This window comes from Terrapene carolina, unplaced genomic scaffold, assembly GCF_002925995.2.
Source record: "Terrapene carolina triunguis isolate 2854851 unplaced genomic scaffold, T_m_triunguis-2.0 Scaffold789, whole genome shotgun sequence".
Lineage (NCBI taxonomy): Eukaryota > Metazoa > Chordata > Testudines > Emydidae > Terrapene > Terrapene triunguis.
The window spans coordinates 1,765,043-1,785,977 of record NW_020665140.1 but is presented as its reverse complement, the minus strand read 5'-3'; the positions used below and the strand labels follow the sequence as shown (position 1 = coordinate 1,785,977).

General features: G+C 41.3%; 1 protein-coding gene across 2 annotated transcripts in view; it reads right to left on the bottom strand.

The window, feature by feature from the left end:
* The window catches only part of UNC5C (unc-5 netrin receptor C), a 350,903-nt gene that overhangs the window by 33,073 nt on the left and 296,895 nt on the right, over positions 1 to 20,935 (bottom strand). For both annotated transcript variants that reach the window (XM_024197612.3, XM_024197613.3), the window contains 4 exons: positions 17,299 to 17,355; positions 15,367 to 15,558; positions 13,740 to 14,084; positions 11,203 to 11,290 (listed from right to left, as the gene is read on the bottom strand). In XM_024197612.3, coding sequence (XP_024053380.2) covers positions 11,203 to 11,290; positions 13,740 to 14,084; positions 15,367 to 15,558; positions 17,299 to 17,355 — 682 coding nt within the window. The remainder of the gene's footprint in view (positions 1 to 11,202; positions 11,291 to 13,739; positions 14,085 to 15,366; positions 15,559 to 17,298; positions 17,356 to 20,935) is intronic.

The window sequence follows — 20,935 nt, the reverse complement described above, 5'->3', positions numbered from 1 at the left end:
CCCCCCCCAAGATTTGAAAGTATCTTGTCTCCTTATTGGTCCTTGGGTCAGGTGTCAGCCAGGTTACCCGAGCTTCTTAACCCTTTCCAGGTAAAAGGATTTGGAGTCTCTGTACACAGAGAGCTGTTACCCTTCCCTTTATAGTTATGACACCATGACTTGTTATTAGAAAATCTTTAAAATCACAGTTTTTGTATTGACATTCACAGCTGTGGCAAACCCACAGACTTAAACATCTGGTTAACTTAACTCCCTCTTAAGGACAGCTGAACCATGAGGACAGGGGGAAAAGCACTGACTTATAAAGAACAAGTCACGTCACAAACGTGATAGATTTTTGGATTGAACTATAAAATTAGTGGACAAAATTAATGCAGTAGGTATAATGTATCTTGCCTTTAGTAAAGCTTCTTCTACAGTATCTTAAATTTTTTTGCCTGAATAGTTAATCGTTTTGCTTGGATGTAAGCACTGTTGTATTGAATAATAATAATAAAAAAGTAATGATAGCACTTAAAGTGATCTCAAAGAAGTATTAAGTCAGTCATTGGCCAATGACAGATTTTCATTACAATATAACAAATGTTAGGGCTCAGACAGAGAGAGGGCCTGATTCTGGTCTGCTTTGCAACATATGCAGCTATTTACGCTTGCGCAAACCTAGTGCAAATTAAGCATAAAATACTATCGGGTCCTAAGAGAACCATTTTACAGACACTTTTCACTGGAATAAATGATTACACAAGATGCAATGTCTTGGGGAACCTGGCCCAGAATGGCTAAATAATCTCTGAGTGGGATGAGAAGCAGATGTAATGTAACATTAAAGAGGAAAGGTCAAATGGACTAATATGCCAGTCATGGAGGTCAGGCTATCTGCATCAGCCTGCATAGATGCAAGCTGGTAATGACCTGATAATGATGAGACAGCAGGGTCTGACATGGTGTTCTCCAAGTGGTAAATAGCAACTGAAAAACCAGAAGACAAAACCAAACCTATGAGATTTATCTCCAATTTTAAGTGTACACAAAAGATTTTCTCAGTGCTAGTGCCCTTCTCCTGGGCATATACAACATGGCACCATCATGAATCGCCTCATGTCCAGAAAAGAATAGAAAACATACAGCTGTGGGGACAATTGATGCTACATTCTCTATTTGTCAGTCAAATGCACACTCATACTCTACCGGTCAGTGCCTAGGATGTGGGCGGTCATGTCCAGTGGTTAGAGCAGGAGTCATTAGTCAGGAATCAGAGCCCAGGCAGGGTCAGAGGCCAGATGCCAGAGCTGAAGTCAGGAATCAGAGCTGAGGGTCAGGATTGGGTTACCAGAGTCAGGCAAGGCTATGGCCAAGCAGGACAGGAGCTATTGCAGCCATGGGCAAATGCTTTGAGCAGCCACCGCACTGCTGCTGGGCTTCAGAACTGGTCTGCTCACTCTTCCTACCAATCAGGTGGGGCAGCCAATCTGGCAGCCTACTACAGGCCATCAGTACTCATTAGGTTGCCTGGAGACTGGCTATGCTGCAGGCCCTGACTCCTGCCCCTGCCACATCATCCACCATTTGCTCGAAACTGACCCAACTCAGTGTTTCCTAATGTTTGAGCTAATTTTGTGACTACAGATGACCTAACCCACTTTAAGCCTTTGAAAACAGCACCGTAAGGAGGTGTAGGGAAGCTGTCTATTGGAGTACAATACACATCAGTGTCATTTAACGAGAGAAATCCTGTTCCCATTGACATCAATGACAAAACCCCCACTGACTTCAGTGAGGTAAGGATTTCACCCAACATTTTTACTCATGATTTAGAAGAAGGTATAAATAATAGCACATTCATTAAATTTGCAGATAATAATAATAATAATTGTTGTGAGCAGTTGTGAGCACCACTGAAAACAAGGAAATAATGCAAAGGGACTTAGAGAGGTTAAAAATACAGGCAGGATACAAAAACTATTAATTCTAGAAAAATGCAAACTAATAGTTCGGGGGAACAATCCAAAACACAGTTATGTCACAGCAAGGAAAGCAGTAAAAGTGAAGAAGATGTAGGGTGATAGCATGCATCAAACTAGATGTCAGCTTGCAGTGTAATAAGGTGGCAAAAAAAAAGCAAATATGATTTTGGGCTACATAGGAAGAGGCATGTAACAAGTTCAAGGAAGTGATAATCCCTTCTCTACACAGCATCTAGTGAGACTGCATAAAGGAGACACTGAAATCTACTGGACTGTACAAGAGTTTCCCAAACCAACTAGCTGAAACTTTGAAAAATGAGTCATTTAAAATTAGTCTGGACAACCCAATGGAGTACACAACATAGAGAAAATATCCTGCAATTGCCACGGGGTGGATGAAAATGGCCCAACAGATTTTGTTCATCTCTAATTTCTAATTGTCTCTAAATTCCATCCAAACAAAGGAATAGACATTAATATGGTTAATGAGAATAGACACAGTTGCATTAGATAGGATAAAAATAATAGGAATATAAACCCTCCTGTTTCCACCACTAATTGATGGGGATTAGGAAAAAAAATTTCCCTATGGGCAGGTTATTCTGTAATTGTCCATTATAGGGATTATTCATTTTTCCTCTGAAGCAACTATGGGTCACAGAAGACCCCTTTCAAGTGCTGGATTTAGGTTTGATGGAGGAAAGGGGAATCATTTTCTTGAAGGGAGAAAACCTACCAACATCTTTACAAATAATGGGGTCAGATCTTTCTTGCAGGCCTTGATTCAACAAAGCCCATAAGCATATGTTGAACATTAAGCATGAGAGCAGTCCTACTGAAATCAATGGCGTTAGTCATCGGTTTATGTGCTTGGCAGGACTGGGGCCTTAGCTACACCAGTGTAAATCTGAAGTAATTCCACTGAAGTCAGAGGAGCCACTCCTGGTTTACATTGGCATAAATGAGAGCAGAATTCAGCTCATTGTTTACTACAGCTAGTGAAAAATATACAACAACTGAAAGCTCTTAAAACATTTCCAGGCACTTTTCCCTCCTACATTTGCTAGTTAAGAACAATCTGCTATTAAAATTCCCCATTTATTCACAATATACAGACTTTTCACAACCAGCGTTATGCCTTTAATGGAGTTATTCATTCAAGTAGGTCCCACTGTAATAAACCATATCACCTCCATTAAGGTAGTTACGACCTTCTGGCCATTGTTGTCTCCATTCAGGCTGCAGATGGGAGCACTCGTAGAAAAATCTCCCCTTTTCAACAGGCACGCATTACTCTCAGCAGTGCTTAATGGTGGATTTTACCGGCAATCATAGCTGTTCTCAAAAAACCCCACAACAAAATAGGAAGCAGAGGACGGAGTGGGGAGAGAGGAATAAATAACTCATAGCAACAGATGGTCACCCTTCTAGTCAGATTAATGGAAAGTTTGGGGAGAGGGACATTTTATTTTCTCTTTACTGCTGGTCCATGTTTTTGCTGTCTCTCTCTCTTTCAAGTTAAAACCTAGTGTCCTGGATTGATCCCAGGGTTCTTCTGCCTGGTTCTATCTATGGAGGAAAGAAGAAATTAAGTTTCTCTCCCCTATGATGGCTGTTGGAACATTTTGGTTTTTGTTTTGAATTTTTCATTGAAATAAATGGGCAAGCTGCTGAGTCTAGGAGATTAATTTTGTCTAGGATAGTTGGGGAGAATGGGATGGGGGGAATGGGGCAGAGGGTTTTAGCAGGTTTTTTTTTTTTTTTGGCCACTCAAGTAAGAGTTTACTGGTGAAAATGGCAAACTTACACCTTGGAGCAAATTAATCAGTAATTCCACTATTATGGGTTTCTGGAGGATGGCTTAATTGTCTCAACACCAGGTTTGAAATACCTCTACTATCCAGAGTCATGGGTTCAAATCCTGGCAGAGCTAATGCAGCCCCTCTTTGTTCTTCTGAGGTAGATAAATTTAAATCCACACAATTTTCAGTTTAAGTGGGTCTTTTGGGTGTGACCTTCAGAATTCAGGTCCTGTCTGCCTTTTATGGTTGTTAGATTTCCAGTGGTACTTTTCATATGGGTCTTCCTTGCAGAGCCAATGGCCAGTACTTCCTCTCCCCAACAGCTGCAGTAGCTGCATTTTATTGGTGCTGATTGTACACAGCTATGACGTGCTTTGGAATGAAAGGTGCTGTATAAATATCTGTTATTATTCTGTACCCAGAAAGCAAAATTGGGACTTTCGTGCAGCTGTGCTGAAGAGCACAGGGCACTTTCCCTGGTATTGTGAAATGCAGCCTCATTTGCATCTCTGCAGTGTCTCCTGCTGTACATATTAAACTAGAGTGCCTGGTGCAGGAACAAAATCCTGATAGCCTTCACTGTGCCATGTTTAATAAAATTCTTCCTAAAGCTGTGCAAATCCTACAGGGTTTGGTTCACATAAGAACACATGAACTGCCATACACGATCAAACCAATGGTCCATCAAGAACAAAAGCCTGTTTCTAGCAATGACTGGTTCCAGATGTTTCAGAAGAAGACATAAAGCCCCCTTAATGGCTAATTATGCAATAATATGCTCAACAGAAGCCTGCAGTTTGGTGCATGATGGATTAGCGGTGAACCAAACCCTTAAGGTTTGTTTGAAAGTTTGAGTTTGACAAACAACCCCAATGCTAACCTATTGGGGGCCCCAATCAGGAATATTTCCCCCCCTCCAACACATACTAAAAAAGTGAATGGGGGGCCCCTTGAGCTGCTCGGAGCCCTAAGCAATTGCTTAGCCTGCTTATGCCTAGTGCCAGCTCTCCCCACAAAGGAACATCCCCCCCCAACTTTCCAGGCTATAAAACACACATATCCAAGAAACTCCTTAGCTACTTTTGCCTCCAAGAGGAGGGAGGAACAAGATTGTTTCTTCTTCCTCCTCCTCCTGCCTCCCAAGCCCAGCGAACCCTTCTGGAAACGTTCACGTGGAGTAGTGTTCCCCATGTTCCATCATGGCACTGTCACTGCATTTCATCCGAAGGGTCCTCAGGTGGTGGGGCCAGACAGAATCATTCCTTCCCATACTCAGGAGAACAGAATAGGAAAACCCTCCACTTCTCACTCCAGCAACATTGCACTAAGCTGCCAGAGCAGATAGCTCCCTGTAAGCCCCAGGGCAATAGCAATGGAACTCGCATGGATTCCCTAGAACTCTCAGGCAATTGATCTTCTTCTTTTAGCACATGATTGCTAGGTAAGACCTGTGAGTTGACTGGCAACCTTGCTAGGAGAAACTACAAACTCCTGCCTCTTAGTGCACAGCCAGTACAGTACAAGAGCGTTTCCCTGTCTTGCTGCTCCATGGAATTCAATTAGGATATTTCCTGACCCTCCCCAACAAAAGAGACACATTAGATAGGAAGGACATTGGTTGAGATTCCTCTGAAGGTAGGGATGTAGATGTGGCACTTTCATAGGCCAAGGGAGGAGGCCCTCTAGCCCCAGGAGGCAGCAAAGAAGGAAAGAGGACACTGAGCACACTCCTGAAGACAGCAATGGTGTGTAGAGAGTCTGATGAAATGGGAGAAGGTGGCTGTTGGCCAGGAGGGGGAAGCCTGTTTGGAGAACATTCCTGTGGACTTTGCTGCGCATTTCCCCACTATGCAAACATCCTCCTCCCCACCACAGCCAGTTCACAAACATAGTGAACATTCAACTCTGGCTTAGTTCAATTGGGTTTAAGGTCAACACGAAAGCTTCACTCAGCTCTCCTATTGCCCAATGGGATCCCACCCTGCTCAAAGCAATAGGAGTAAAGCATATAAGCGTACTGCAGAGTAATAGAAAAACATCCGGCTAGAAAGCTGTAAATAGAGAAAACCACTCTTGCCTGTCCCCACCCTAACACATTTACAGAAAACAACTACCCTGTGACTGCCTTGAAGGAGCACCAGCAATTATTATGAACCATTAAAGCCGCACTTCACTGCAGGAAAGGTAAAGTTTTCACAGAGCTCTTCCTGCTCTCACACACTTTAATGGGGAGGAAATGAAAGAAAAGCCTCACAGTGCTCTGACACCCAGTCCTTTCAGTCAACGGAAAGAACAGCGTTATTAGGTTGTGGAGGGAACTCTGTCAAATTCTAGTTTCTAGAGGGCTCCTGCAAAATAGATCTAGAGGGGAAGAGTTCAGAAAAGCATGGGAGGAAAGAGAGCGATGGGATTAGCAGGACTTTGAGGAATAACAGACTTCCTGATTTAGCTCGAGCTATTAGAATTGCTTCATATTTTTCTGAAACAAGTGTGAACTAAATCTCAGGGGGCTGCAGATATATCCCCAAGCATGTAATATAGGAAGCTGAAACTCTGTGCTGCTCTAGCTATGTTACTTAGAGTAAGTCTAAGAGGACCAAATTCTGTTCCCAGTTACACTCATATATCTGAGAGCAGGTTTTGGCTCAAAGTTTCCATTATAAATCCCATATTATAGTTTCATATTTGGACTTTCAAATGTCATCAGCTGGAAATGCTCTAAAGGATTTTTCAGTTTAGGAACAATACATTTCCCATAAGTTATTTTGATCTGTTTGCTGAAAATATCTATGCAGGGTACACACAAAGTTAAACTCCTCAGGATTTCCAAGGGTTTATTTACCAAACCCAAGGCCACAAACTTCTCCTTAAAAAGTGAATGTCTGAAGCTAGTCCTTTATGTATTATTCTCTTCTGGGTTTCTTTAGCAATGCAAGCTAACTTGCTGCATCCATGTGCTGCTCATTAAATTCACCACCTTGCTGTTCCTGGGTGTTTGAGGAGGGGACAGGTTGATGGGTTGGATCCTGGGTGACTATGGTGTTATATATATGAGAATATATTATTGCCCTTATATAAATCGATGGTACGCCCACATCTCAAATACTGCGTACAGATGTGGTCTCCTCATCTCAAAAAAGATATACTGGCACTAGAAAAGGTTCAGAAAAGGGCAACTAAAATGATTAGGGGTTTGGAACGGGTCCCATTAAAGAGGCTAGGAGTCTTCAGCTTGGAAAAGAGGAGACTAAGGGGGGATATGATAGAGGTATATAAAATCATGAGTGATGTGGAGAAAGTGGATAAGGAAAAGTTATTTACTTATTCCCATAATACAAGAACTAGGGGTCACCAAATGAAATTAATAGGCCGCAGGTTTAAAACAAATACAAGGAAGTTCTTCTTCACGCAGCACACAGTCAACTTGTGGAACTCCTTACCTGAGGAGGTTGTGAAGGCTAGGACTATAACAGCGTTTAAAAGAGAACTGGATAAATTCATGGTGGTTAAGTCCATTAATGGCTATTAGCCAGGATGGGTAAGGAATGGTGTCCCTAGCCTCTGTTTGTCAGAGGATGGAGATGGATGGCAGGAGAGAGATCACTTGATCATTGCCTGTTAGATCCGCTCCCTCTGGTGCACCTGGCATTGGCCACTGTCAGTAGACAGGATACTGGTCTAGATGGACCTTTGGTCTGACCCGGTACGGCCGTTCTTATGTTCTTAATATGTAATATAATATGAGGAGTCTGGGGAAGTCATTGACGGGGTCTGGGGCTGTTCTAAGTGCTCTAGGAATGGTTACAGATAATGCAATAAGGCCCAGATTTTTAAAAGTATTTAGGGATTGCTGTGTTCAGCATTGCAAGGCCTAACTGATTTAGGGGTCTAAATCTCATTTTCAAAAGTGATTTAGGTACTTAAGAGTTTAAATCTTATCATCTGTCAATAGGATTTTGGCTTCTGCGTGCCTAAATCCCTTTTGAAATGAGATTTAAGCTCCTAAATCAATTAGGTGTTTCAACACCGAGTGCATACATACCTTTACAAATCTAGGCCTAAGTAGCTCATGTTAAATATTGTACGCACTGTTGATTTTAGAAAGTGTGGAGAGCCTGGAGTTTTAAAGAGGTGCTGGAAAAAATCGAAGTCAAATATATATCTGAATTATCCACTATCACTTAGCGGTCCCCTTATTAGGAATCTCAGTTAGCACCAGCCTGATGTGACGTATTGGGACTCAGCAGGCTTTTCTGCAGTACATGAATCTGGGAAGAGGCTGCGAGTGGCTGGCTGGCCATCTTCCCCTCTGGAGAAAGTAATGTAGTAGCGGACTGGGATTGAACAATCTCATTATGCTCTGCATACTCTTTACCATATCTGATCACCCAGTGAAATGAGCCTATGGCAAGTCCCCCTAGAGTCAACTGGCACCTCCATATATGTATGATGTGCTCTGCTTCCTCCATGGCATGTTTGAGCTCAGTGTTCTCCTCTCTCACAAAATCTTTCCTGCAACTGCAAGACCTCCTCCTTCCATTCATGCCTTCATACACCCACACCCACATTCATTCTTCTTCTCAGGTAGCACTACTTTAAACATGCCCGCTCCATGCTGGTTTTATGCACAGTACCACCTGTAGTGCAACTGCTATCATGAACCATGTAGAGTGGATTTGATGGCCCTTAAAGGGAAGTAAAAACAAGGATTGGCCTGCCACGTTGGGTGCCCATCACTGAATGGGAGAAGAGGCATTGATTCTTTCCATATCTGAAGAAGAACTAGTAGGAGTAATTTCTGGGTGACTCATTTGCGCACACCCCCGCCTTCCAGAAGGAAGTAAAACAGAGTGGAGAAGGGCAGAGAAATTTAATGTAGGACACTATCTCAGCCACACCATTCAAATAAAGGCACAGGAAAGTCTCCTTGGGTTAGCTATAGTTTCCCTCTGCAAGAGATGGACACTTTTTCAGTACAGGTTGCTAGTCTTTTAAAAAATATAGCCCAAAGTAACATGAAAAAAATCAATATGGGCTGTGAATATAGATAAGGCCATTTTTGTAATTAGCCATTTTCAAAACAGAGGGCATGAATAATGTAAGCACGAAGGTCTTTTTTATTTAATTTTTCTTTAAACAGATTATGTTTAGCGGGTTCAAAAGACTACCAAGCCAGAGAACAGGGCTCACTATTGTACGGTGTATAAACAGCTGTGGCTAAGGGCATAACAAATGCTATCAAAGGGCTGAGCCAAAAAATGGATTTAGCTATAAGGAGAAGAAAGAGGCATAACACCGTGTAATGATTATTTAGTTTTACATTTGTCATTTAGTCTTTGTGCACGTTATTCCACACCTAAAGAATAGGATTTCTCCTTTCTCTTCAGCGGCTTTGCTCAAATTGCTGCTAGTAATACCTTGCCCTTGTAGGCCTCCTTTCTGCCAACATTAAGGGCCAGACTGTGACATGGACCACATGCCCATGCAGGGAAGTAAGGAGTAAGAAGCATTTTTGTATATCAGGATGCCAGTTACCTAGCCCCTGTGTCTGGGTGTATAGGAGTAAGCAGGACTACATTTCCTCCCTTGAGCAGGTGGGCAGAGAGGCGTGGGGAACAGGTAGAGCCTTGGCTCCATTCCCTACTCATTGGCTGGAGTAGCTGAGCCAGCGCAGGGTTAGATAATATTTTGCTAATGGTATAGGGCAGCTGAAAATTGCTATTCCATGGGAGCAAGAAGGGAAGAGGTAAGGTATTGTGATTCAGCAGTGTGTCTCAGAATGACGGTGTTGAATCACTCTTCCTGGGGTGGTGTAGCCTATGTCTCACCCCAGGCTCTGAAGTTGTGCCACAGGTAATAATCTAGCCCTAAGTAACTTGTCCTAGGGTCACAGAGAAGGTTACACAAAGAGAGGAGAATATCAGACTGGAAGCTCTCACTCTCAGCCCTCTGTTAGAACCACTAGGTATTATGGGTAAAACTTTCAAAAATGCCTAGGAGCCTCATTTACAAAGCTGTTTGTAAAAGATGCAGAGAGGAGCCCAGTTGGATTGAAAAAAATGACTATGAAGGTACACTGCACTTGCTTAGGTGCTTTTGAAAATCCCACTAGGCATCTACATGCATCTTTTGACACCTAAACACTTTTGTAAATCTATCCCTACGTGACTTGGGCACTTGTAAACCTAAGTCTCATTGTCTTTCACCGAGACTTAAGGGGAGATCTTCAAAGTCACAAACGACACTTAGGTATATGTGCCTAAATATCATTTGGGCCTTTGAAAGTCTCTCCCTTAGGTTCCAAAGTGCTTAAGTCCCTTTTGAAAATGGGGCTTAGTCTCCTTTAATCACTAAGGTGCTTCTGAAAATTTTACCTTACCTCAGACTCTGTCCACATTCTGAATCATATTTTAGTGAGTTAACTAGCAAGTACTTTCATAAAATAACAGCTTGCTAGAAATTTGATGGTGATGATAATAATTAATCATTTGAACAGGCCATCAGAGGGCTGCGTCATAATCCTGGCTTAACACTTAGCATGTCTTTCTCAGCTTCACATCTGCTTTTCAGAGGCTTGTGTCAAGACTGCAAACAAGCTGGGAGCCATGGAGGGAAGGAATTTCTTCCAGTGATGGCCCTTTTTAGAGTAGGTCTTCTGAAGAGGAAGGCATGGGATGGGCCTGGTGAGGGGTGTATGAGGCTCAGCTGGAAAGTGCCTCCCATTTGGCTGGGAAAGTGGCAGGGAATTCTAGAGAGGTGATATGCTGACAAAGTAGCTTGAACCTGGAGAGTAGCACAGGCACACACGGTTGGCACGCCTGTGACATGCCACAGGCGTGCCACATTGCGACATGTAGCCTCGGCTCTGAATAGGGGGTAGCATGGAGCTGCAGTGACCCAAGGGAAGCAGCCATGCCTCAAAACTGTGCTTCAGTCCCTCCTTGTGCTCTCTGGTGAGCACAGGAGGCAATGCACAGGCTACAGCATCCCTATGGACAGCCCAGTGTACCCTCTTATCCTTTCCCAACCACTTCTTCCTCCACAGGGATTTGTGTTCCCCAGGGTAGCATGGAGCATGCAGCCCTTTCCCCTCCTCTATTCAACTGAGTGAAGGCCCTTTGCAACAGGTTACCAGACACACTTCCTGCTGCACTTAATTCTTGCTACTGCATTATTCTCACTTCTAACTTGGATTCAGCTTCCCCCAAGCATGAAAGCTTTTTGCAGAACCTATAAAAAGCAAATATCAGAGCTCGCTCTGTGGCCAGGTTATCCTCAGCTCTCACCTGTGTCTGCTTTAAAACCAATAAGCAGCCTCAATACAATTGGCTTTGCATAAATATCTGCTGATCAGAGATTTTAGTTAGTACATTTTCTCCCATCCCGTTCTCCATAATTAGTGCTCAAGCAAATGCACTCCAAGTAGAGTCTTTTACCTCATGTTCTCCTTCCTGTGAACTGTCAAATACATTTCATATACTCTTCCCTGGGGAACAGCCCCTGCAGGGATCAGCAAACTTACGCCTGCAAAACAGAAGAGACACAAATAAAAGGAAACGGAGAAAGAAAGGCAACCAGGTCTCTGACGAAGAATGACAGGAGATTTTGAAGACGAAGCCCTACATGCTGGTCTCCCTGGTGCCTCCCATTGTCTGTTTTGAATTACTGGAGTGGAGAACTGGATATTTTCCTTCCCCTTTTGTTTTATTTAAGGAACAAACAGATGTTTACTCTGTTGCTTACCTTGTAAAATGTGGGGAAAACCAACAACTCTGTCTAAAATTTCAAACAGCTGTAATGGAACATCTCTCCCCAGGCATTTCTTTTTTAATAAAAAACAACAACAAAATCCCAAAACAGCAGAATACTGGCCCAGGAAACAATAAGAACCATTTCTTTTTGGGAGGAGCTGGTTATGTGGTCAGCATCCGTGTTTAGATGTACTTAACTTCTAATTACACAATAATTAGGACAAAATGGGGATACTTGACATCCCTTATATGTCCATTCATAAAGAGTGGTCCAGAATTCCAATACCCAGTCAAGTCTGCCCTGCACTGAACACAAGTTAGTGGCAATTAGTGATGTGCCATGAGGCACAAGTACTCAGTAGTCCACGCAGCCGGGCAATTCTGGACCAGCTGCCATTGCTGAACTGGAGCGATCAGAAATCTATGGTAGGGATTTCAGTTTCTCCTGCATAAAATTATAACTAGACAGCTGAAGCAAACCTATGAACAGAATATTCACAAGGATATATGTGTGTGTGTGTGTATGAGAGAGAGAGAAGAAGAAGAAGAAGAACTGGCCTTACAAAATGATGCACTGGACAGTCCTCATTGATATATGAATAGTTTGGGGTCTGGTTACATGAGACCACCTCTCTCTATATACAATACATCCACTCTTGTGACCAGTAGATGTGTTTGAGCTGGAGTCCCTCCCCCTGTTTTAAAAGGGAGGGTACAGCTGGCAGGCTGTTTTTCATGAATGCCTTTTGACTTTGGAACTTGTTTCCCTGTGGGTTTGTCACAGCCCAGATACATTAAGCTTCTGGGCATGCTGCCTCACCCATGTATTTCCTCAGATGTACAGGGAGGGATTATAGGGACTTTGGACTGTTAATTGGTGGGTACATATTACTGGAAGCTGTATAGACAGCCCACTGTATTGGTTATAGCTGATGGATAGATTTGTTTCTGTTTGTTTTAATTATTTTTAAAGTGCTCCTAGCAATAGATATGTACTTTTTCACCTACAAACTGAAGTTAATATGTGAATTAAATTATGTATGTCTAACAGACTTTGCACTACATGTGGAAAGCATAGTGGAAAGTAACCTGAGAACAAACTGGACCTCTAACAAGAAGAGCCTGAATTTCAGGTCTACAGCACGATAGACTAGATTTTGAACAGAACTCAGCAAACCACAATCAGGCCAGATTTTTTTTTCTTCAGAGCAGCTCAGCACCCATTTAGGCCCATAAATTAAACAGATTAAATTTTCAAAAGCATTCAGCATCCAGTAAGAAGAATAGGGATCACCAGAGGCTAAGGGGTTTTGAAAATCTAACCATTTCATTTGGTGTCTAAATAGGAACAGAGTTGCGTTTCTTTTTTTTTTTTTTTTTTTTAAATCTGGCCCTGGTTGCTGGTGTTGAGCACTTAAGAAGCTGGCCCTGAATGTGGTGAAGATTTGGTATTCTAGCAGATTTGAATATCCACCCCAGGCCACTTCTCTTAATAGGCCATCACACTGAAGTTGGATTAACTGAAAATTTTGGTTAACTGGGGTCCTACTATCCAGCTAAATAACAGCGTAGCCATTTTCCAAGCTGTAAACAGAACTTAGTTTTTTTTTTCTTTACTAACTTGTGCTGTTCCTGAAAAGCTTCTAATAAAGAAATATGAAAAAGACAAACATAATGTCCTGGTTTCCTTTGCTATGTAATCTCTGTTAGGCAAACTATTCAATCACCTGCAGAAAATTAGTATTCTGCTGTCTTGCTTCAGCACTGCACAGTCTGCAGCAAACTGGAACTGGAACAACTGATTTGTTTTCTAATTAATTTGTCCTTTTTATGCATGATAACAAAAGTGAGGCTTTCTGGCTTGAAGTTGGGTTGTTTGGTTTATTTTGGGGATCTGTATGAAAGGAAAAGGTCAAGGATGCTGAATCCCACTTCACACAGGGAAGTTCTGAGGTCTAATATTTCTGAAGGAAGTGGTCACAGTCTTCTGATTTGTTGTTAAAGAAGGCCAGGACTTTTGGGAAAGGATATGTGAAATAGCTGAGTAAACCTGAATGGAAAAAAAATGCTGTTTGGGCTAAACAGAAAAGGCAGATTCCAAGGAGTGACCTTGTTTTTTCTGCCTAAAAGAACAGATAGATGGCATTGCTTAAAACCACCAAACCACCACCACTTTTGAAATCTCATTAGGTACCTCTGAAGCTGATAAGTGCAATACTTACCTGAATTGGGAATGATCAGGTGACCTCCAAGGGAGTTGAAGGTGCCAAAAGCAGTGCATGATGGGTCTGTTTGTCGAGCAAGACTCTGGTTTTTCATGTTCAGGGTCTCGTTTTCCAGCAGAGACTGAGTTATCTGTGGGGATAACTTGGATGAGAAGTCGGACAGGTCGTCCTGTGGGGTGACTGCACCCGAGGTACTATAGACCTTGATCTTCAGGTTGGGCAGTGGATCAAGGATTGGAGAGTTGGTCATTGGGATTTTATCAGAGACATCATGCAAGGCGTAGACAGGACCTCTGTACATGGCTGCAGCAGATGTGAGGTCTGGTGGCACTGCCAGGAGATCTGTGTTGGAAATGAAAAAAAACAACAAAGTATTACCCACGGCTGTATCCCCTTCGCTGAAGACTTCCTTCTGGGTGAAGATTTAGTGGTGCCATTCTATTTGTGTCTTCATATTGAAGGGAATGATGAGCAAAGCCCTAATGGACTGATATTCTTCTCCTTTTGTATCCATCCACACATCTCCAGGGGTTTACATAGGCCCTATCGCTATGGAATCTAATTGCTGCACAAAACTGAAGTGCAACCCTACTCCAAGGATTTTTAACCTGTATTCTTTTCCAGTCTGCACTCTGACTTCAAATATGACATGCCAGGCCTCAGTACAAGAGACTCTCTATGACAAAACCAGTTTTATTAATTAATTTTCCTCCCATAAATGCTAAGTATGAGAATCATTAGCCTATTTATTCAACCAGTCCAAAGACAGAATGATAGAAAGAAGAGATAGAAAAGACCTATGGGGTCATCTTCCTCATCACCCACAGCCAGCGCAGGATTGTCACCAACGGTATGTTGTACAGTGCCTTCTGCAGCTTAGCTTTAAACAAATCCTTGGCAAAGAAAGTGCTGCTCCTGCTAATGTTCCATTTTTACAACTCTCTAGCCAGTTTTACTTTTTTCTTGATATAACTTTAATACTCAAAGAATGACATCAAAAGCCAGAAGGTTCAGCCCAAATGTATAGCTTCCAAGAGCCAGTCTTGGCTTTGTGTGTTCATTTTCTGTCTGATGATGTCTGCAAATAATTATGCTATTATTAACTGGTGACAGAAATTTATTATGTTTTCTACCCACTGAATCTTGCGCCAGAGCAATGTCTCATCTCTCAGTAGTAAATACCTCCCACACATCTCTCCATGCAGACAGAGAGGTCACAGTAAATATGATTATCAGACAGTAAAATGAGAAATATAATGTGATGGAATTACTTTATTAGAGTATTATTCTAAGACATGGTAGAATGAGTCCTGTTTCTGTTGTCGCCAATGGTGTATTTGCCACTGACTTATATACAAACCCTTATTTCTACATGTCTCTGTGTGTCCCGCTCACTCCTTTTCTCCTGAAGTTTATACTACTCTGTTTCATGCTCTAGAGTAGATCTGAAAAATCCCAGCATAAGGCTTTAGCACTTGACTATAAGAAACAAATGAGCATAACCTTTCTTTTTTTCTATGAAGGGGCAACTAGCATCCAGTGAATATAATTCATACAACCCTGAAGACCATTTCCTTACAGCATCTGCCTGAATTGATCTACATGAAATGAAATGACAACTAACCTTGTCTTGCAGCCTTGATGTTAACGGGTTGGAATCCGCCATTCAGTGCCGAGGAGTCTATAATATCTGACTCAAAGTCACGGTGGTTCTTCCGATACACGAACAGTGCCACAATCACTGAAATAGCTAGGCACACGATTACAGCTATCACAATGCCAACGTAGAGAGCTACGTCATCTGAGTCAGGAGCAGCTGGAGGGACAAAAGAATTAAACATTGTTCAGTGGTATCTGGTCACAGGAATTTCCAAGAGTATACATCCGTATTACTGTCATTTCCTTCTGACATTTGTTATCTTTTTTATAGGTTAACTGAAAATCCATCTCCAAAGCAGGGCTGTTCCCTTTCAGAGGAAAAATGATCCTAGATTTTTCTTAGCTATTTTCTCATGCTTTATATATCTATCTATCTAGTAACTAGGCAGCATAACAAACCATTTATAACTAGACTTATAAAGCAAATTTAGCTAAACAGGGTATAACACCATATCAATTCCGGACGAGAAATTCAATGTTAATTTAGTGGTACATTGGATAACAAAAAGGTTTTTTTCTTCACGTCTTACTTTAAAAATAAAAGGCCACTTTTTGTGGACACGCCTGGCATGTCCTGATAATGTGTGTGTACTGAGTTAGAATATTTTTCTAAGTGTAATATTCCAAGTCGTTAGTTTCTTTCCAGAGCACGTCCTACCTCCCCCTACACCCCATTTGAGACAAAAAACCTGCAAAAATAGAGCAAAACAAATGCTGAGATCTCATTAGTGGAATGAGACAAATGTTTGGACAAATGCTGAAGCAAGCACCATCTACTGAAAGCAAAATTCAACAAGGAATACCGTAATTTACAAAAGGAAGCCAAGTTCACTGTAGCTCTCCTTTGGGAACAAGGCCTGCCCATGAGATTTTCGCTACCTGTTTGTATCATAACTTCTGCACTAATCCCAGGGTAATACCTAGCACCACTTTCTACCAGATATGTTTCCAAAAGGCCTGAATACATGATCAAAAATTGATGCGTTGTGAGTGTAGCGAAATATTCCACTATTAGAAGAAGCATACCGAGCGAAGAAACTGCAAACATATCAAATCTTTCTCATGCACTATTTTGGTTTAATTTAGAGCATATGAAAGAATTTTTTTGTCCTCTGCTTTCCAAAGGTGTAAGCCAGTCTGCCTTGCAGGTGAGATATGGCAGATGTTGAAAGGGACTGATCAAACTCTATCTGGTCTTAGCTATTATGTATTCTTAAAATCTCCATTGTTCAAAATGCAACCCACTTTTGTCCATCAACACAGGTTCTCAGGAAGCAGAACTCTGAATTCCAGCCTGAAGATGCTATATCTCCTCCATATTCTCTCTCTCTTTTTAACGTTTATAATAATTTCATATTTGACAGTTTCCTACTCCTCCTCAGATATGAATAGGCTTCTCCCTTTGATTTCTGGCTTTCAAGCACCAGCTTATCCCCTTTCCTTTATCCACCTATTAATGAGGACAGTTATCATGCCACATGAGCTGACTGCAGTGTTGTTGTAGCTGTGTCAGTCTCAGGATATGAGAGAGACAAGGTGGGTGAGATAATATCTTCTATTGGACCATTGTCTGTTGGTGGAAGAGACAAGCTTTCAAGCTAAACAGACTTGAAGTCCGAAGAAGAGCTCTGTGTAGCTGAAAAGCTTGTCTCTTCCACCCACAGAAGTTGGTCCAATAAAAGATATGAACTCACCCACTTTATCTCTCTCACATGAGTCTATTGACAATTGTAACACTGCCACTCCTTGCCTCCCATTAAGCAAGCAGGATGCAAGTCACGCTGTACATTAGGCCCCTCTTTCCCGATGCACATGTAGCTGGGCTAAAAGTAAATCTTGAACCAAGTAACAGCATCACATCAGTAATCAGAAACATAAAATCAAACATTAAACTTACAAGAAAATCCATATTCATTCTGGGTTCTCTGTTCAGTTGAAATAGGATAAATGAAACCTTAAAAAGAAAGAAATTAAACAAAAATGGGAACAAAATCAAATTAATGAGGGGAAGCAAAAAAAGGAAAGCATGAAAAATGGTTTAATTAAAAAAAAAGAAGGAAAAGAAACCCATGGTACTTTACAATTCTGATTCAGCACAGAATTATGATTTTGCATCTCCTGTCTGCTCCAGAGCCTCACTAAGAATTAATAAGTAGGCAGATTGAATTTCAGAGCCAAAATCGGTCTCGAGTCACTAACTTTGGAGTGCTTAAAGTCTTTCTTTTATTGAGCATAAACTCTAATGGATCTAATTTATTTCAGACATCAAGCATCATTAGCATATGGAAAGTCTTTTTTCCCTACCCCTGCCATATGGTTTAATTCCCAGGACATTTTCAGTAGGGCTCTAAACAGTTTTTTTATTTAATTATAGTGGCTTGCTGTTGGTCTAATAGAGCTAAAGGAGACTTGTCGTCATTGGTCAGAGGTTAAATACCCATTTGCTGAGCAAAGCCCATACAGAAAACCCTCTTTTTGGATTTCCTTGGAATTATTTTATCCTGTCTCTAATAGGAATCCAATAGGAATTCCACAGGGTGCAAGCAAATTGAACTGGAAACTGAATGTGTTCGATTTGAAATCATTATAAAATCAATAGAGGACCAGGGGTCATAAAGTTATTTATTTTAAATCTTTGAAGGCATAGTGTAATATTGATAAAATCATAATGTAATTCGGTTTTATTCCAAAACAGATCAACAGTAACAGTATCTCTTTCTTTCTTTTATTTCTTTTCCATCTCCTACAATAATATAGTAGCACTTTTTCTCTTCCAGTTGCTCTAGCTGGTTGGCGCAATAACCCTATGAAGTAGGCATTTTTTTTATTCCCTTTTTACCAATGCAGAAAATGAGTCAGAGGGTCCAAGACTGATCCCATAGAAGTCAATCATGTCTGGAGAGGTAAATGACATGCCCCATTGTCAGAGCTGAAATGAGAACTTCGGAGGGCCTGACTCCCTTTCCTGTGCTCAGGCTGTGGCACTTTTAAAGCCGTACTATAAAAATACCAAGTGTTTATGAAAGCTAACTACCTGTCACATAACCATGCTGTTAACTGAAATACTAGAGGCAGGCAGAGATATTCTTTATGATAGAGGCACTTTGCTGCAGCACCATGGGACAGCATTATGCCTTATTTCCCAGCAATGATTCCAGGCTTGCGCTTACTTTTATAAATATTATATTCCTCACTCATTTGTATGATTCCTTGAGGCAAGTTTGCCTGTTTGCATTTTTAATTGTTTCTCTCTCGTGCTAGTGAACTCATAACACTGGAGTTTAGGACATGAAAAGGATGCAAGGAGAGAAGAGAGACGAGGTGGGTGAGTTATTGAACCAACTTCTGTTGGTGAGAGAGACAAGCTTTTGAGCTTACAAAGAGCTCTTCTTAAGGAGAGAAGTCAAGCAAGCAACTGCTGAAAGTCTGGGGCAGTGAGAGCACAGTTAGTCAATCCATGGTTGGGAAAGTTCATGCTAGTGTTTGCAGCTGCACCAGTGTCACCATACAATATGCAAACTTCAGGGATTTGGTGGAAACCTGAAGACATCTTGGTCTATTGTGGGGAGGTGATCCAGGACTAAATTTGCTCTCAGTGACACTGGTGTGACATCAGTGGAATTGCTCTGGATTTATTAAACTCAGTGAGAGAAGAATTCAGTCCCAGATGTCCTTGCTGCGGCAGTCAAAGGTGCCTTCTGGAATCCAGCCAATAGAGGGCGCTATAATAGGAAAATTCCCTAAAAGCCAAAAAAATGATGCAGCATTAAAGGGGAACTGAAAAGTTGTTTTTTGTTTTATTTTAACCTGGCAAGTTTTGAGTTCAGAGTCCTGTGTTACCCTTGCTATGAGATATAGATGAGATATAGTAACTGCCACTCAAAAGAGATCAAAGAGCTGCAGAACCTGCACTATTCTAGGTGTTACTGATGGCATCATCTGTGGTTGGAGAAACACAACAACCTGAATTCAGGTCTTGGTGGGTAAGTAAACACAGAGATGATTTTAAATATGCTGGGTCAAATTTATCCTGATGTGACTACACCATAGATTTCTATTTGTTAAAAATATTTATTTGCAACTTCTAACTCTATATACACTCTGCCACTGATGAATTTAAAACAGTAGAACTTTCATGAAAAGGCAGCTATAAAATCTTATTCAGAAGATCTGCTTTGTGTGAGTATTGAAAGTCCTATCTATTTACTTAAATGGAAAAAATAAAGCTTTACTGCTTGCTAGGCCTGCTAGCCTTTCAAAGCCAATACATCTAAGACAAAGCAGCTGGATTCTATTCCCTCCTGTGCATCAGCAACTGAACTGGTTACTAAATTCCAATCAGCTGCATCTGTGCAAACCCACACTGGCTTGCACAAGTGCCATTGAGGGCATAATTTAGGCCTGCAGATTTTTTTATTCTTGTTTATGACCTTTATTCCAGGCTTGACTTTCAGAGCCCAGGTTGAATTTTGCAGAACAACTGAACATAACTGTTTTGGAAATCATTGAGAGATAATAAGCAAGGAGCCCTTCCATGCCATTTTTTCAGAGTCACAATTCAAAGTAAAACTGCACTTTTAAACAGCTTAAAAAAAAGAACTTTTCCTTTCACTTTTAACAGAGGGAGAGAATTGAAATGGTAGAGACAAGCAGAAGGCTCGAGGACACACTCTGATGATGGTGGCAGTGGGGAATATGAGATTATCGCCACCCTCCGGAATGACAACATGGGTATCTCTTTAGACAGTTGGTTTTCATGTTGGCCCATCTGATCCCACTCTCAAACAATGAGCTAGGACATTCTCTTCAGATAATGAGGCAAACCTGCTGAGATTAGTAACTGTGATAATGAAAAATGGCTTCCCTCCCATCTTCAGAGTGAGTGCCATGCAAAATGATATTCCCCCCCACCGGCTGCATCAGTAGTGCTGTTTGCCAAGTACCTAAGGGACTTCTACTTTTTAATTTTAAACAAGGGGAACTAAGAAAGGTGCTGTTAACAGGCTTTGACTCTCCTGCTGGTGCTGCTGACTCATGCATTGAGCAGCTGGTTTCACAGTCAGTAACTTGCTTTGAGGAAAATAACTTAAGCCTCATCACTTGGCTTGTTTTGAAATATAACATTTCCAAAAGTTCTTTTGGTGCTTTGTTTATTTCTTGTGTGTGTTACTGCTGGAACAATAAAAATATGAATAACTGTACTTTACACTTATATAGGCCCTTCCATCTGAAGATCTCAGATGCTTTTCAAAGTGAGGTATTTATTATCCCCATTTTACATACAGAAAATAGTAACACAGAGAGGTTAATTGACTAGCCCAAAGTCACATACAGTGAGTCAGTCAGAGGCCAAGTCTACACATTGAAATTGCACTAATGCAACTAAATTAATTTCTAAATTGATTTAATGAAATTGGTGCAACTCTCTTGAGTTTACAGCCTGTTCTACACACAGTTTTTGTACCAGTATATCTGTTTCAGTGGAAGTGGTGAGGGGTGATCTTTTTTCTTTTTTTTTTTTTAACTGAAAGTTA